We start from the raw sequence: 17,836 nt of genomic DNA on the forward strand, positions 1-17,836 counted from the left end.
ATTGCTGCTACAGTCATTTTAACTGTCTAATACAAAATTTACCACATGAAGAAAAGAATTGATAATGCATACACACTTCTGTCATCTCATGACCAAAAGAAATATGTTTGGAAACATGTCAAATGAAAATGGACTAATGTAAGCGAATGTGATACAGACATGAAGTTCCCACCATACAAAGGAGGGAGCTCGATCTACTGCTGTTTCTCCCGTCTTGCTGTTGAATTCTCCCCATCCTTCTTGAGCTTTCCTGCTGCAGCCTTGGCAGTAGTTGAACGCTCTGACTGAGAGAAGCGAATCATGATTTGCATGAGAACAGTAACAATGGCCAACCCAAATGCTGACAATGCAATGCCCTTCCATGAGGATAAAAGCGAAGACACTCGCAGAAATCTGAGAGCCCCGAAAGCCATGAGACATGCCCAAGAGGATACAACCTGACCAAGTCATGTTAGTAACACTGAAATACACAATGCCACATTAACTGAAGAAAATCAAAATGAAGATTCGTTCATATAAAAAAGAAAGAGCCTCACCAACAGAGACTTGATTGGAAGACCAATATCCTGCAATGGTTGGTCACTGAAAGTATCATCGGCTATGTGCTTGTCCAACAGCTTGTCCTGTACGAAAGAAAAAGAAGAAACAAAACATTAAGTAGGAAACTGATGCATGAACTACCGCAAGCACAAGAACATATACGATTGATTGTCGCACATAAAAACACGACAATACACAACCTTGTCAAGGTTAGAGTAATTCTTCTTTTCATTTTTGAGAATAAAACTTATCTCAGACATGCATTAGAGATTGCCTAGAAAAGGGTCTTCGTACAACATTAGATGAATATTATCACCTTCTCCACAAACAGATCTTTACACCATTGTGCAACAGCCTCATCCGTTTCAGGCAGTTCCTTCATGAGGTGTCTTTTTATGTGTACGTGCACCTGCAAATGGGAGAAAATATATCTTAACAGATGAATAAACCCAATACAAAGATCAATGATACTGGTAGGTTTAATCATCATAGCTTCGGAGGGACATGTATGTTTACACCATAGGAAAAGAAATGGGTAAAGCATATGCTCTTTCAGCATGACCTCGACTATTCTAAGTGAGTTGCTTCCATACTTCAACCTAGCCACTCAACCAATTCCATGTTGCCACAAACCAAAAGTAGTTAACTGGTTCCTAACATGCTCAAGAACAACCACCTTTTGGCCTTCACTTGGATTCTAAAAGATCAGATAAGAAGCATGCCCTTCACATCGTGTTGTCATCAGAGACATTCGTATACCTTTAAACTTAAGACTCAATTTCATAATAATGCATAATTTAATGAAGTCATTGAGGAGATGTGCAATAAATTCTCCCAAGGATATATCAGTATTAAACAACGCAAAAGCAATGTAAATACTCAAAATCCATGCAAAATTATGCAAAAATATTTGACTTGTTTTACAATTAGGATGAATTCTGACTTACCACAGAAGATTGCCCCTTGAAAAGTCTAAGCATTGTAGGTGAAGGTGAGCTTTTCGGAATAGCCAATGTCACGTCATATATGGCTGGGACAAATGAACGCATATGACATACAGCTGAAACAAAACCCTGAAGCAACACAAGTAATATTGATATTTCAGGCATATGTTTTTCATATGGAATAATGATTAGTAAGGACCTAAAAGATGAGTGGCTATTAACAAAATAAAGAACTTCATTATTACAAAGAAGTAAAACTACAGCCAACATGATTAACTCTGAACTAGGACCGGGAACATATGTGACGATGCACAGATATATCGTGGCTGAGGCTGGCTAACTATAGAACATATGCAAAAGAAGCAAACTTGCAAGGCCAGAAACCTTGTCTGGCAAGAGTATAGAACAAAATCTACCACTAATGCTTTAAGGTAAAAATATGATGAACCTTGAACTGAAAGAGTGCTAAACACACACGCAATAAAAAATGAAAAATAACAAAATGCTAATAAGGTAGTGTTGAGATATTATGAATCTCGACTGACAGTTTCCCACACACAGACATACATGATACATATATATGATACCTAGATAAAGATGATAAGAAATTCAAGGAAACCAGCCCAGCAAAAATCCAACCTTTGTACGAGGAATCAAAACGTTTCTAGGTACAGGCAATCCTTGTGAGGTCGCATATTCTTGTGCTGCTACAAGCTTTGCTTGCGTAAAGCGAGTTCCTTCAACAAAAAGTGCCAGCCAAAACGGCTGTGGAAAGTCCCTTAATCGTTGAAGGCCTGCCTGCAAATACAATTCCACAAGATTTTGACAAGATAGATAAGGTAGTTTGAAATCAAGCATGCACAAGCACACAGCACAGAAATAGTATGGTCAGTATATGTGTATACTGTATAGAGGCATATGTAACCAGCTATGTAGCCCAGACTCTTCATTTTTCATTAAGTGCCTGTGTCCGACAGTTGGATATGGGGATACAACCTACAAGGATCCTCCAAATATATGTAAAAATTTAACCATACCCATGTCGGATACATATCCGTGTCCGACACACATGAGTCCAAGTAACATCTATAACCAGTGATGTTAAGTTGTGCGCCTAGCGGCTCAGGTACAGCAAAAAGGATCAAAAGCACCTCAAAACCTCCCAGGAAAAGCTCTTTCAAAGAGGCAACACTTCTCTTGTACTTTATTGAGCTGCGCTTTATTCAAGGCACAGAAAAAGCCAGCTTCACCGTTAGGACTTTTCAGTTTCCATTTTTTAATTTAAAAGCCAAAATACCATAAATGTCATCTTTATTTTATTAATTAGTACAACCCACCATCTTTATTGTGTTGAGAATTTAAAACATTGTAATCCAACAAGGGTAATGTACGTTTTGTCTCTGCTTTTGGGTTCCTAGTTTGTACTGTAATTTATTTTTTCCATTAGTTTTGTAATCTGTATTTGAAACAAATATTTTACCTTACTAGTTATTATTATTTACATGTATTACATAACATAATATATTTTAATATATATTATACGTAGTGATTTATTTTAGTAGGGTGAGCACTTTTTCCCCGCCTTGTGCCTCAGGCTATATGGAGGTCTTAGCGCCTTGAGTGCAACTAGCGCCCTTGACAACACTATATGTATCTCTTAATAAACATGCATTAAAAAAAGCAAAAAGCAAACTTTCTACCTTTAATGTGTTTTCATCCTTTGCCCAGCTTCGTTCCAGAAACAGATACTCAGAAAACCACATTGACCAACCAATGACCTGCAGAATCAGACATGATTTTATTCTTCATAACTAAGCACACCCAAATCAAACTTGCTTCTTTATAAAGAAAATTTTCAAATAAAATGTTGCATCCACTAATACAGTGAGATTCACAGATGGCAAATAAAGCAAAAGAAAATCTAGAATTAAATCACTTCACTGCATTACCCATCTTCACAAGACCAGCACCAATTGTCAATATAAAGAACAAAATTAAGTGTAGCAAACTCATAATAGCATTTGCCTCATCATTTTGCTTTAGGCGAAAGGAAATCAAGACAAAAATGTTAACAATCAGAAATTGAACCAGTCGAACAAAAGTAGATAAGGAAAAGAATAAATTGCTTCTTTAACAGGAAGCTTGCTTCTTCCTCACCCAGATAAAGATAAATTTCATGAATTTGTATGACTATATTCATGAAAATACTAAGGTTATCCCTCCATACTCCAGACAAACTCACTTAGCACGTGATAAGCAAACCAAACTTTGAACTATGACTAAATACTAGATTTTCAAGTGAACAATCCTATTCCAATTTACAAGTAGAAGCTAATATTACATTAGAATAAAATTGAGGAACATTGACCAGAATGTCACACTAGTCATCTTAATATTCTTTCTATTGACCAGAATGTCACACTAGTCATCTTAATATCCTTTATTATCTCATTAACTACCTATTGCACTAATTACATCTCACACTTCATACACATTAACAAGTTTGCTCAAGCACAGACAACTATGTATGAAAATACCAAGCACATGGCATTGTCATTAGCTATTACCATTTAATATTAAAGACAAAATATGAATATCATATGAAACTAAAAGAATTGGTAACAAACACAATCTCATTATAGACATTTGAAACTTCAAAAGAATAACACCAACACATACCGGAAGGAATTTTGATGATTTCTTCATAACAGCTAATGTACTACCGAGACAACCTGATCGCTGTCAAAAAACAAGTGTAATTGTATCTTAGCCCAGAAAGCATTTTAAGAGAGAAAGATGAAGCCAAAGTGCCAAGAAGAAAATTTCCTAGCACTGCCAATATGTTTTAGAATGCATGCTTCAACAGTATGTAAAAAATTATGAGCTGGAATAAACTAATTACAGACCTGAGCCAAAACCCATCCAACTAACCAATCAATATCACTTCTGTGATTGGATAAGACAAGGGCATGTTCCTTACCTGAAAAAATCTACGATATCAGATGACAAATAAACGATTCAAAAGATCTACGATAGAACAACAGCCATTATCCGTGTAACTCTAAGACCAAGACCTAAGTTTCTTAGTAGAGGAGATTGACGTCACCCATTAAACTGAAGCTTTCATGATCTGCAAAAACTTTAATCTGCAAATAAAATGTATCAAAGATCTAAAGTCAGTTTCCAGGAGATCGCTAAAGAAATGGCATCCATGGTACCAGTTATTTTTCCACATTAAAAAAGGTTGGCTCAATAACAGTCAATAATTAATAATTTATTCATACAAAACCTATCAGCCCTTAGAGAAGATGGAAAACTTCACGACAGCTGTTCAACTCATTATTTTCCTAACATCTAGATGAATTGACAATGCACGGATCTTTATGCCTCTGGACACTAAAATATGAGTTCAGCAAACAGACTTCACCTAAATATAGCTTACCCTGAAAACCTTGCCACACTCAGAATCCCAAACGAATCAGTGATAATCTTTACCTGGATTCTGCATCTTGATACTTAGCATGCAAAGATTATTTTGGAGACCTACTTTTTGAAGTCTAGTTGGAAATGGAAATACAAAACAATTTAAGCATTTGATCATCATAAAATGCTGTCTCATATTTCAGGATTAAAACAATACAATTCCATGGAATGATTTTAGAATTAAACTATGCTATCTTCAAAAATGCCCAAAAGGAGTAATATCTTCAAACGGGATTTTAGAATTAAACAATGAAACAAAAGAGCTGATTATCACCTTAACTCCCGCCCACCAATCAACAAGCCATACGAGTTCTAGCCACAACAACTCTGCCACCACACGGTTGATCTTTCTATACGTCTTCTTGGACAGTGGCCGGATGAGAACAAAGCATACTGCCTGAAAAAGCATCATATTGTAGAAGATTGAAAAGGTTCATTGAACAATAGAGTCAGAAAAACCAATTTTATACATCAGCCAATGAAACAAACTGAACTAACTTATCTAGCCTAATAAATTGTGATTGCTACAAATACATAGGTAAAAAAATGGACTTTAAAATCGCATTTTTACCATCAAATAAAAGCAGAAGCTTGTAAAAGCTGAAATCATATATCCAAACTTAAATTTTCTTTTTCTTTTCCTAAATTTTATTAGCTCGGAAGTAAAGTAGATTCCAAAACCCAGATTTGCATATGCAAGCTCATTTATAATTCAGCTCAAAAGGAAAACCAATTTAACAACATTTTCCTTTCAATCCAACCACAACACATATGAGAAAAAAGGGGGGGAACGCAGAAAACAGCATTCAACAAAGAAAAAAACAGAGGGCGAAAATTACCAAAGAAAAAGGGAGGGGAGTGCACTTAATCAAATCAAAAGATGAAGAGAAACCCTTGAGAAGTAAAACAAAAGAAAAGAATCTATCAAAAATTAAAAGGAAAAAAAACCTGAATGAGATTGACAACGAGGCCGGAGATGAAGAAGAGAATGCCCAATGGAACGATGACAGTTGCTGCTACAGTCGCCATGGACCACTACTCCAGCTCTAGAGAAATCGTAGCGGAAGGGTGGGTTTGTAGTATGAAGTACCCGGTTTTGAACACCCCCTACCTCATGTACCCGAAATACCGGGTCCGGCCCATGACATCCGGTATTGTAAGTCGGGTAATTCAGGTACCCGTATTTTCAGATCAAAAGTACCTTGTTCATAATTGTTTTTAAATTATATTATTTTTAAAATATATATATAATTCTAAAATTTAAATTTCTATAACATATAAAACTCAAAAATTTAAATTATATAATTAGAAAAAAAATTATTAAATAATAAAATAAAAAATATAATTAATTTTCAAGGGTTTTGAAGTTAAAATAAATATTTAAAAAAAATTTAGAATGTTAATTTGAAATAATTTAAGAAATTTAAAATTTAGAATGTTATAATTTAAGAAATTAAGAATTTAGAATGTTAGAGTGAAATAATTTAAAAATTATAAATAAACATTTAATATAAAAATAAAAATAAAATAAAAATATATATATTATATAAATAAATCGGGTATCGGGTCAGCGGGTACCTGGTTAAGTAACATTTTGTGACTCGGGTCCGACCTAGAAACATTTATTAGGTTGTTTGGATTCATTTATTATGTTCACCGGAGACGCTTTCTCAAGGAAAAATCGCCACGAAGAGTGATATCCGGTTATCGGTTATTTGGATCAATTGATTTGTCTTCTTGTTCCTTGTTGGATTTGACATTTTGCAATACAATATTTGAAAATTAAATTTTAGTTTGTATAACTGAGATTAGCCAGCTTCATTTTATCTCTAGATGCTCATCCTCTCAGTTTTCTCCAAACTTGTGGTGTTATTATTTGTTATCAGAAAATGAAAATTTTGCATTATTCTTGAAATAAGTATTTTGTCTAAAATTTAGGGGTTAAAATAAAAATTAAATTATTTTACTAACTTGACACATCATCAAATTAACCACATTCAACACCTAAATGACCAAAACTTCTTCTTCATCTTCTCCTTTGTTTTGTTTTGTTTTGTTTTGTTTTGTTTTGTTTTGTTTTGTTTTGTTTTGTTTTTTTGAATTGGATAAACAAAAGTGTACATATATGAAAGGAAAATGACAAAAACTTAATCTACGTATTATCTATGTGAAAATGATGTAATTTTAAATTTATGTATTTATTGTGTCAAGTCAATAAACCATTAAAGGTTTAACGTCGGTTAATCTTCAATGACTATATATTAATTAAAACAAATGAAAGTGATCAAATATTATATTTTTTTTAGAATTCAGTGAGAAAAAAAATTATAAAATTTAAACAAAAGTAACCAATTATGCAATTTAACCTTTTATATATTTGAAAATTCATTGTTTATATTTGAAAATAAAAACGTCAGCCACTCTTGTATCACACCTCTCCTCTATTGGGATTTCATTACGGGGCAGTTGGTTTTAATAGATTTGATAATATTATATTTTATGTGCTTGTGTAATTATATATATAATTTTATATTAATTAAATCGTATACTTGTTAAAAAAATTGTTTTTTATGACTCCTGTCGGATAAATATTATAATTCATATATATAATAAATAAATTTAAAATATTATTATATTCATCATGGTATTAATAATTTTTTAAATTAAAGCAAAATTAAAATATCATATATAAAATTATATAAGACTAAACTTTACATACCATGTGTACAATTAAGACGGTATTTAATCTAATTTAGTGGTTTATGTAATAAAATAAATTTTTTATTTCTTAAAAATTTTAAGTTTGAGTAACAACTACGTCTGTAAGGTATATATTATCAGCAAATTAATAAAATTTAAAATAAATATTATATTATAATAACTCTAAAATATTAAAAAAAATAATGTATAATTATGGATATTACAAAATTAAGAACATTAATCTCATGTGTCAACAAAATTTATGGTGCAATGATAAAATATTTTAGGTGCTGAGATGAGTGACTAGCAGATGCAATATTTCTTTGACCTTCTTGATTTGAAAAAATTAAAAGAATTTTCTTTTTATTAAATTTTTTTATTACTCTCGCACAAGATTTTAGTTGGTGATTATCTCAGTAGAAATTTTATACATATATAAAAATTTAAATTTGAGACATATTCAAATAATATCAAATTACTTATCATTTAAATTAATTTATTAATTGTTTTCTTTTGCTCTCTTCCTCTTGCTTTTTGTGGGTCTGAAAAATATATAATGTAATAATAACCATAAACATAGAATAGTGGTCGGAATATTTTATATGTTTTTTTAACAAAAAGTTCAAGTAATGGGTGACTTCCTCAAATTAAAATGCAGGTTATGGGTGACTTCCTCAATAAAGGGTCAGAATATATTTAAAATAAGATTTATATAAGAATTTATAGATTACTTATCAAGAGTGATAATAATAAGATTTGAATTTATTCTTATAAATTCAAATTTCTAAATAGTAACCGCTTGTGTGAATACTCGTTAACATAATATTTTATGTGCCTTGAAATAATTAAATTAATTATCGTACAACATTTATTTATTTCTAAATTAATTAAATTTCTAAATTAATGTTCAATTTTAAAATGGTGTATTACAGTATTAGCGTACAACAGCGTAATCAAAATTAAATTAATTAATAAGATTTAATTTCGCAAAACTTTTACAAATCTCCATACATAGAAACAAAAAGCCCAAAAGGACAATATTTATTTATTTATACTAAACAACAATGACTAACCTGACAAATATAAGATTATTTGGAATCTATATTATGAGAACTTGGAATTTATATACTCTTTCCTTAAACCTTATAAATTACCAGCATCAATAACAAAATGGAAATTTACCCACACATAAATGAAGGATTCATTCCTGATTCGTGAACCATATGCATAAACAACAAACGCAAACCTCAATTGTGCAGAAGAAAAGATCGGTGAATCAGAAAATTCCAGATTTTTTTAAAGAGAAATCCTTAATTTAAAACCGTATAATCTCCAGAAGCATCCCAAATTCACAAAAATCAGCCAACAAAATCAAAAAGGAAAAAAAAACTAAAGTAAATATACATTTGGGGACGGGGGAGACTCTTATTGGGAAAAAGAAGAAGAAGAAATCTACCTAGACAAGTGAAAAATGGAGTGGAAGATCCAAGAAAACCCTAGACGGAAACGAGGATAAAACCTAAGTGCATACAAGATGGTCTCTCGGAGCATATCTTCGATCGCCTCCACGAATAGGCTTAGGCTCCGAATCGGCGGCACATAAAGGGTTAACGGCACCGCCGAGAAAGCCACCGTGAAGAACAGCTGCGGCATCTGCTTTGGATTTTTCCTTGATTTGTTTTCTTTAGACGAAAAAGAAAATTAAACTTCAAATTTGAAGAAGGAAAAATGTGGTAAGTAGAGGGAGCTTGAAATTGAATGGTTGCTGGGGAAATTCGTGGATGCCAACTCCAATTTTGTAATATTGGTGGCAGCGCAGACCTCTCTGCACAATTTTATTTTATTTATTTAATTTGGATCTGATTTTATAAGTCAATTATTTATTAAAAGAGTAAATTACATAAATTACCCTTAACTTGTTTCTCTCTCTTATGTTATTCATTTTAAATTAAAACTTTTCAATTTACTCATTAAACTTTGGAATTACTCATAGTTTGGTCACTCCGTCATTTAAATTACATGGATTATTTTAATAATTTTAACTATGACATGGATATTTTTAGTATTTAATGGGATATAATATTTATAATAAAAAAATAAAATTAAAGTATTCAAACCCTAATTCTAATCTTCATGCTTAACCCAAAAATACAACCCCAATTACAATCGATCACTGCCAAACTCCAAAACTTTCATTGATCATACCCTCATCGTTTCTTCCCCGCAATTATTTATTCACCATAGTCACGCCTACGATACAAAGAACCAAAGTGAATACTACATACAAGATTGCTCCAAATGCAGTGACGAAAAAGGTACGAGAAAGGGTCCAACTTTGGACATGGTTGTCGATAGAAAATAGAAGCCAATGGATGGGAGTGGAAGAATGAAGAAGATACACAATCATTATGCAAACAGAATAACATCAACAATTTCACATCGATGACGATTCAACCACTCTGATGAAGGGTGCATGCTCGTACATGACAGATTTTTTTCCTCTATCGTCCCACAACTAACAACAGAAAATCAAATCTTCCTCCGACCAGATGAGAGCTGCGCAACACTGCCATCTCACTACCTAGGCCTTTGCATGCGAACTAGTGCCCTTGAGCACTACAATTGGAGAACCATTATCCCAAAATATAAATTAGCTGACCCTATTCCCATATGTAATGGGGTAAAGGGAGATAGAGTAGTAGGTTGCCCTAACACCAGGTTGTGAACAGCTTCCGTGGAAGACCTCCGATATAAATTGCCCTCAGTGGGACTCGATCCCACGACCACAAGATTAATAGCCTTGCGCTCTTACCCAAAAAGTAAAAATCGCGTGGCGTTTTGGCACAAACAAGCGTGATGGTTGAAGTCTCGATCTATTCAGATTAAGGAGAAAAATGGATATGAAAAGAATAAAAGAGAAGGGGAAAGAGGGGGGAAATAGGCTTCAAACGGAGGAGAGAAATGGGGGGCATTCAAACCGAGAGAAATGATGAGAAAACGGGGGAGGAAAGGAAGAAATGATGAATGAGCAGGAAATAAGAAAAAAAAAGATTTTTATAAGAAATCAAAATGATGGTGTTTTGAATTTAAATTTAGTTTTTTTTCAAATATTCAAAACGTTGTCATTTAGGTAAGTTACCGTATTATAATGTCGTTAATTATCTAATGATAAAGTGATCAAAAAATTCAATCTTCAATGTTCAATGAGTAAATTGAAAAGTTTTAAAGTTCAATGAGAAAAATAGGAAAAAGAATAAAGTTCAATGACAATTTATATAATTTATCCTTATTAGAAAACCAAATGGAATATAATTTTAGTTGTAATATTGACCGGTACATTTCAAAGTAATAAATTGGTAGATAGGTCTCAACTTTTTGCAGGATTTCATGAAGTTATAGAACTTCATTATGAAAACATAAAGAAATTAATATGAAAATATTTTCCTTTCTAAAAATATAAAATTTTAAACCCATTAAACAATTTCAATGATAAAATTAGAGATCTCAAATTCAAACACCGACATCTATAGATTGTATAAGCATTATCAATAATTAAAAAATACTCAATAAATATTATTTTTTAATCATTCATTGATAATTAAAAAATACTCAATAAAATATTATTTTTTAATCATTCATTACTAAAAAAAAGTAATATTTGATCTATCTTTTAAATTTAATGAGATCAGGGTGCTGGAGTTAAAAAGAACTTTAAAATAAAATACAATTTAACTCATCAATATATATTAGAAAAAGTATTTTTTTTTTATAAATCTAGGGTGAATAAAATGTAATATATATTTATTTAGTTTTAACTATTTTAACAATGAACGTTCTATCCTTATATATGTGATGTTTTATTTCAAAAAATAACAATGATCTTTTAATTATTAAGATTGTCTAATTCGTGGTACGTGAATCATTTATTATTATTTTGAAATAAATTCAATCATTTATTAAAAGTGCCACTTACTTTGGATTTTAATTGAATCATGATTTCTAAATGTTTTTTTTCTTTATCCATAGTCCTGTAAACGAACCGAACGTTCTGTGAATCGTTCGGCGGGAAATTCGTTTATGTTCGTTTATTTATTAAACGAATGAACATGAATAAGATTTTATGTTCGTTTAATTAAATGAACAAACACAAACAAATGGCTCGTTCGTTCATTTACGTTCGTGAACGTTCGATAATATGTTCGTTTATGTTCATTCGTTTATGTTCGTTCATTTATGTTCGTTCGTTTATGTGTGTTCATTTATGTTTAGCCTAATATCTATAGACCCATTTAAAATATTAAAGTTCAATAAATTTTAATATGATACACATAAATATTTTAAAATTCAATTAATTTTAAATACAAATAAAAAACCTCCCAAAAAATTAAATAAAATATAATCCTAAAATTGTTAGGAAAGAAAAAAATCTATTTTTCATTTATGTCCGTTTACGTTCGTTTATGTTAATTTATTGTGTTCGTTCGTTTGTGTTCGTTTACATCCGTTCATTTGTGTTCGTTTACATCCGTTCATTTATGTTCGTTTAACGAACATGAACGAACACGAACAAGTTACATTCCTTAACGAACGAACACGAACAAGAAGTTCGTTTATATTCGTGTTCGTTCATTTGTTCGGTTAAAGATAAACGAACGAACATAAACATACCTCCGTTCGTGTTCGTTTGATTCGTTTACAGCCCTATTGATCAGTACTTCTCGGTAATGGATTTTGTGATGTAGCTTCTATTCTATGTTAATTAGAGAATACGTGCCACCTTCTTCAATTATAAATGAATTTAAAAATGGTAGGATAACTTCCCCCCTTAATTTTATTAATTTAATAATTTTAAATCTTGAATTTTCATAATTTATTTTGGTCTTGAACATTTATTCATTATCAAATTAAATTCAAACATAATAAAACAATAATATTGAGGGTAAAAATAACTTATAACAATCAACTTGAATTAGCCCAAAAATAAGATGGAACTGAGCGGTAGGGCTATAAGTTGCAAGTTTCCGATCCACTTCAATTCTCCCAAATCGGTGAGGGATCTAATGTTCCATCAATTCCTGGAAGCGGCAAATACCCCGGACGCAAAACCTCCCAAAAACCCTTTGAGCCTCAGCCAACACCCCTTGGAGCAAAACTACAGAAACATCTGCAACATTCTCCTCTCTTTAACCCACAAAAGGTCCCTCTCAAAGGGTCTCCAGCTCCATGCCCACATCATCAAATCAGGGATCCAAACTATCCCTCTAGTTTCCCATCACCTCATCAACTTCTACTCCAAGACCCAACTCCCTCTCTTTTCTCGCTTAGTCTTCTTCGAAGTCCCACATAGAAGTCCCACTACATGGAGCTCCGTCATCTCCAGTTTCGCCCAAAATGAGCTCCCTTGCGTCGCGCTCCAGTTCTTCCGTGATATGCTTGCGGATAACATCAGGCCCGACGATCATATCTTCCCTAGCGCTACTAAGTCATGTGCCATCCTGGGAAGGTTTGATATCGGGAAATCGATGCATTGCCTGGTTTTGAAAACTGGGTATGATACCGATGTGTTTGTAGCCAGTTCTTTGGTTGATATGTATTGTAAATGCAGGGAAATTAAGGATGCGAGGAAATTGTTCGATGAAATGCCTGAGAGAAATGTTGTTTCTTGGAGTGGGATGATATATGGGTATGCTCAGTTTGGTGAATTCGAGGAAGCTTTGGGGTTATTCAAACAGGCTTTATATGAACGTTTGGACGTGAATGATTTTACTTTTTCAAGTGTTGTACAGGTTTGTGCTAACTCGACTCTGCTTCAGTTAGGTAAGCAGATACATGGGTTGTGCTTTAAAACGAATTATGATCTGTCAAGTTTCGTGGGGAGTTCTTTGATATCTTTGTATTCTAAGTGTGGAGTGATAGGAGGGGCTTACCGCGTGTTTGATGAAGCCTCTGTTAAGAATCTTGGGATGTGGAATGCAATGCTGATTGCTTGTGCTCAGCATTCACATACTGAGAAAGCTTTTGATTTGTTTAAACAGATGGAAGGACTTGGGGTCAAACCGAATTTTATTACCTTTTTGTGTGTGCTCTATGCTTGTAGCCATGCGGGGCTTGTTGAGAGGGGGCAGCATTACTTTGAATTAATGAAGGAATATGGAATTGAGCCAGGTGATCAACATTATGCTTCTTTGGTTGATTTATTTGGCCGCTCAGGTAAACTGCAGGAGGCACTTTCAATCATCAGGGAAATGCCCATTCGGCCAACAGAGTCTGTCTGGTCTGCTTTTCTGACAGGGTGTCGAATTCATGGGAACACTGAATTGGCGGCCTATGCTGCTGATAGGATCTTTGAGTTGGGACCTGTGAGCTCAGGTTTGCATGTGTTACTGTCTAATGCTTATGCCGCTGCTGGTAGATATGAGGATGCCGCCAAAGCTAGGAAGATGCTTAGAGACCGAGGAATTAAGAAAGAGACAGGTTTGAGTTGGGTTGAGGAGGGAAATAAGGTTCACACATTTGCTGCTGGGGATAGGTCCCATTCAAAAACAAAAGATATCTACCAAAAATTAGAGGAATTAGGAGACGAAATGGAGCTAGCTGGTTATATTGCAGACACAAGTTTTGTGCTGAGAGCCGTCGATGGTGAAGAAAAGAATCAGACAATCAGATATCATAGTGAAAGGCTAGCCGTTGCATTTGGGCTCATTACCTTTCCACCAGATAGGCCAATCAGGGTTATGAAGAACTTACGCATCTGTGGTGATTGTCATACAGCAATCAAGTTTATGTCCAAGTGTACTGGAAGAGTAATTATTGTGAGGGATAACAACCGGTTTCATCATTTTGAGGATGGAAAATGCTCTTGTGGTGACTATTGGTGAATGAATTAAATTCATAGAAAGAGTATAGTGTCATAGTGTGAGACAAAGAAGCAGCCAGCTATTTTGAGGATGTCAACAATACTTCTCTGATGACTATAGATGAACAAGTTGTAAAATATTATTTATTGTACCTTAACAAAAATTTGAAATTAGAAGGGGAAAATAAAACTGATGAAAACCTTTTTATATGTTGCTTCTCTGATGGTTAATCTATTTTTGTTTATGCGATGTTTGATGCTCAAGGATTACCAAGGCACTCTGAATATGTTTGCTTGTAACGTGTTGTTTTGGTGCTTACTATCCTATGTTTAAGTGTAATGTTTGATCATGCCATGTTATTTACCTTCAATGGTTGATTACATCTGTTGCATGGATTTGTGGACTTCACTTTCTTTTGAGGTTAGAATTGCTAGTCATAAACCTCTGTAAAGCAGGCATGCTAGAGTTTAGCAGCCACTTTACTATCTGTGGCACTGATAAAGTGTTATTCAGTAGATAGTAGGCCGAAATTACCTAATTTCTGCACATATTAATTGAGGTTTTATCATCGAGGCTATCGAAAAGTCTGTATCAAGAAGAAAGGCTTCCGAAGGGCAGTTTTGCTGCACATTGAAATGCTAATTTCCTGATTTTCTCTTATTTCACAGGCTATTGCTAAGTGCTAACCTGAAAAAGAAACACTGTTAGAGAATATGTTTGCTTGATTACTTTCGAATGTTTATATCATTAGATATAAACAAGGGGAGAATGCAAAAATTTGCTTCAGCGTTGGGTGCATCAACTTCCAATGACAGATGCCAAAGCCTGTTGTTTGTTTTTCTTCCCTTAAATGTCAACCCATTACTTTATAATTAACATTGTTCTTTAGTTTTTTCTTTTATCTCCTTTGGGTTGTTTTCAGTGTGATGCTCTGATTAAATCAATGACTCTTCCATATATACGATTACATTTTTATGAATTTCATTGGTTTATTATCTTTTTATTTGTACGAGAATTTCAGAAAATATCATTCAACTCTTGTTTTCATTGATTAAAAGTATAGTTGTTCCAACTGCTAAATATAGAAGAAAAAACCCTTTGGATATCGTTTTTAAGGATGTTGCAGAATTTTTTCTTTTCTTTTCTTAGAGGAACGAATGCATGGTATAATCTTTATGGTGAAGCGAGAGAGATGGCTGTTTATCCTCCACGAAAGGCAAGCGGATTTTTCCTTTTTTATTGTATATTTAAACAAGCGTTTACTTATTTAGCTTTAACCTCGTTTTAATAACAAAGCAAGTTATTGCTAAAGGCCACGGTGCATGGAAACCATTAGCATATTGTAGACTTCCATTTTTGTCTGGGTCTACAAAAATATTATTATTGTTTTACTAATATTATTTAATTACATTTTTTGTAAGACCAATCCCTAAGCCTAGTTACCCTAAGCCTAGTTACGAATCACTCAGCCAACTCAAAGCCCAACTCAACAACCCAACCTAGATGCAACTGGACCCGACCCGGTTAAAGCCCAACAACCGAAACTGACCCGATCCGATTCAAGTCACCACCATACCCTGCTGCCAGTCACCATACCCTGCTCCACAACACCGTCACGCCTCACCATACCCTGTGCAACCATGTTTCTCGACAATCCCAGCAGACTCCCACGTGATGCAACAACCCCACCATGCCCTGTCAACATCTAATCAAACAACAAACCATCACCAATCATACGCAAGGAAGATTAAAGGAGAGCAACCAGATTCAACAAGGGGGATTCGGTGGGAAGAGAAAGAAAAAAAAACCCAGACAAAAATTTGCATGGGGGTTTTCCAGTAACAATGTTAGAGGAAGAAACCATTTGTAAGAGGGGTCTCTCGATCCCTATTCGAGAAACAATACAAAAAAAATTTAAAAGGTTTCTCAATCTCTTTTCCAGTTTTTTATTATTTTTTATTATTTTGCTTTGTGTTCGAATCTAAATAAGAGAAAAGAAAGAGTTTTGGTTTTGTTACCTGACCATTCATGGTCTCGTTGAAGAGGAGGGTAGATTCGAATGCAAAACCAAAAAAAAAGCAAAGGCCTCTCGGCGGCCACTCTCCTCCATTAGCATCTCGTCCTCACAATCACCATACAAAAAAAATATACACTGTAAATATCCCAAACAAAATCGAAGAAAAAAAGAGAAGAGAAGAGGGGTTATCATTTGGCTAGCTGGAGAAAACGGCGACCGGGACTTCCGTTCGAAGATCCGAACGGTCAAATGAAGGAGGAGGATGAGAAGAACTATATACTCCAAAATGACGACGATCGGACGGCGACAAATCCGAGAGAGGAAGACCAAACATGTTCATGGCTTTTCGTTGAACTTGGGGCCGATTCTCACGAAACTGACCCCAGATCATAGACGGGGAGGCCGAGAAAGACCTCCCGGTATAATTTGGTGGCCACGGGCAGCGGATAGCGGCGGACGGCACGACGGCCGACGAAGGTAACCCACCAGCAACCGACCGATTTTCTAGAGAGAAGGGAGACCGTCTCTCTCTCTAAAAACTATTTTTTAAAAAATGAAAAAATAAGATGATATTTATAGAAAACTTTAGGGGAAATTGCACTTAGGTCCCCCTAAGTTTGGCGTATTTTTGCAAAATGGTCACCTACAGAGACCGTTTTTGTAGTTTACCCATTTCTTATGCATGTTATATATTTTTGGTTTAATTTCTGTTTGGTCCCTTTACTTTTAGGCGTGTTTTTCATTTTGATCATGTGTGGTGATTGTTTAATTTTTTTAATACTTAATGACTAATTTAGTGATTTCTCTTTTTTACTTCTCATCACTAATTTTTTAGTTTATTTTCTTCGAGGTCCGTATATTTCATGCATATTTTTCATTTCAGTCCCTGAATCTCTGTATTTTATTTATTTCATTTTTGGCACTTTAGTTTTATTACTTTCAATTTAGTCACTAACATGTTATATTCTCTGTTTATTTATTTTAATTTTGACATTTTACTTTCTGTTTCTTTTATTTTAGTCACTAACTTATTAGCACTCTAACATTTATTTTATTATTCAAACTAACCCCCTAACTTTTAAATTTATGCAATTTATTTCTATTTTTATTTTAGTTATTTATTTTTCAGCACTTTAAATTCCAGCATTTTATTTTCCAGCCCTTTAACTTGTTAGCATTTTATTATTTCAGTCCTTAATTAATATTTTAAAAGATAAATATTTAGTGTACTATGGATCCTAGATTTTAATATGAGTTCATTTTGATCATGGTTTTTACACTTTATTACTTTGTCT

General features: G+C 33.6%; 2 protein-coding genes across 2 annotated transcripts; one reads left to right on the forward strand and one right to left on the reverse strand.

Annotated features, from left to right (window-relative positions):
• Positions 1-16: 16 nt before the first annotated feature.
• Positions 17-6,049, reverse strand: LOC120155379 (1-acyl-sn-glycerol-3-phosphate acyltransferase 2-like). The gene is made up of 11 exons (XM_039166946.1): positions 5,916-6,049; positions 5,242-5,364; positions 4,591-4,630; positions 4,391-4,464; positions 4,164-4,223; positions 3,185-3,262; positions 2,124-2,282; positions 1,488-1,613; positions 857-949; positions 537-623; positions 17-437 (listed from the first exon to the last, which is right to left on the reverse strand). The coding sequence occupies exons 1-11, from the start codon at positions 5,994-5,996 to the stop codon at positions 195-197; spliced, it is 1,164 nt and encodes a 387-aa protein (XP_039022877.1). The 5' UTR covers positions 5,997-6,049; the 3' UTR covers positions 17-194.
• Positions 6,050-12,727: 6,678 nt separating this feature from the next.
• Positions 12,728-14,545, forward strand: LOC120155387 (putative pentatricopeptide repeat-containing protein At5g52630). The gene has a single exon (XM_039166957.1). It carries the CDS (start codon positions 12,728-12,730, stop codon positions 14,543-14,545), a length of 1,818 nt encoding a protein of 605 aa, XP_039022888.1.
• The last annotated feature ends 3,291 nt before the right edge of the window (positions 14,546-17,836 follow it).

This window comes from Hibiscus syriacus, unplaced genomic scaffold (assembly GCF_006381635.1).
Source record: "Hibiscus syriacus cultivar Baekdansim isolate YM2019G1 unplaced genomic scaffold, ASM638163v2 tig00002840_pilon, whole genome shotgun sequence".
Taxonomy (NCBI): Eukaryota; Viridiplantae; Streptophyta; class Magnoliopsida; order Malvales; family Malvaceae; genus Hibiscus; species Hibiscus syriacus.

What these genes read in the sequence shown, in the direction of transcription:
- LOC120155379 (XM_039166946.1), bottom strand. Translation starts at nt 5,996, where the DNA reads ATGGCGACTGTAGCAGCAACTGTCATCGTTCCATTGGGCATTCTCTTC. An exon ending in AATCATCAAAATTCCTTCCG is followed by an intron (nt 3,263 to 4,163) that starts GTATGTGTTGGT and finishes CTGATTCTGCAG; the next exon opens with GTCATTGGTTGGTCAATGTG. An exon ending in AAGATCTGTTTGTGGAGAAG is followed by an intron (nt 624 to 856) that starts GTGATAATATTC and finishes TCTTTCGTACAG; the next exon opens with GACAAGCTGTTGGACAAGCA.
- LOC120155387 (XM_039166957.1), top strand. Translation starts at nt 12,728, where the DNA reads ATGTTCCATCAATTCCTGGAAGCGGCAAATACCCCGGACGCAAAACCT.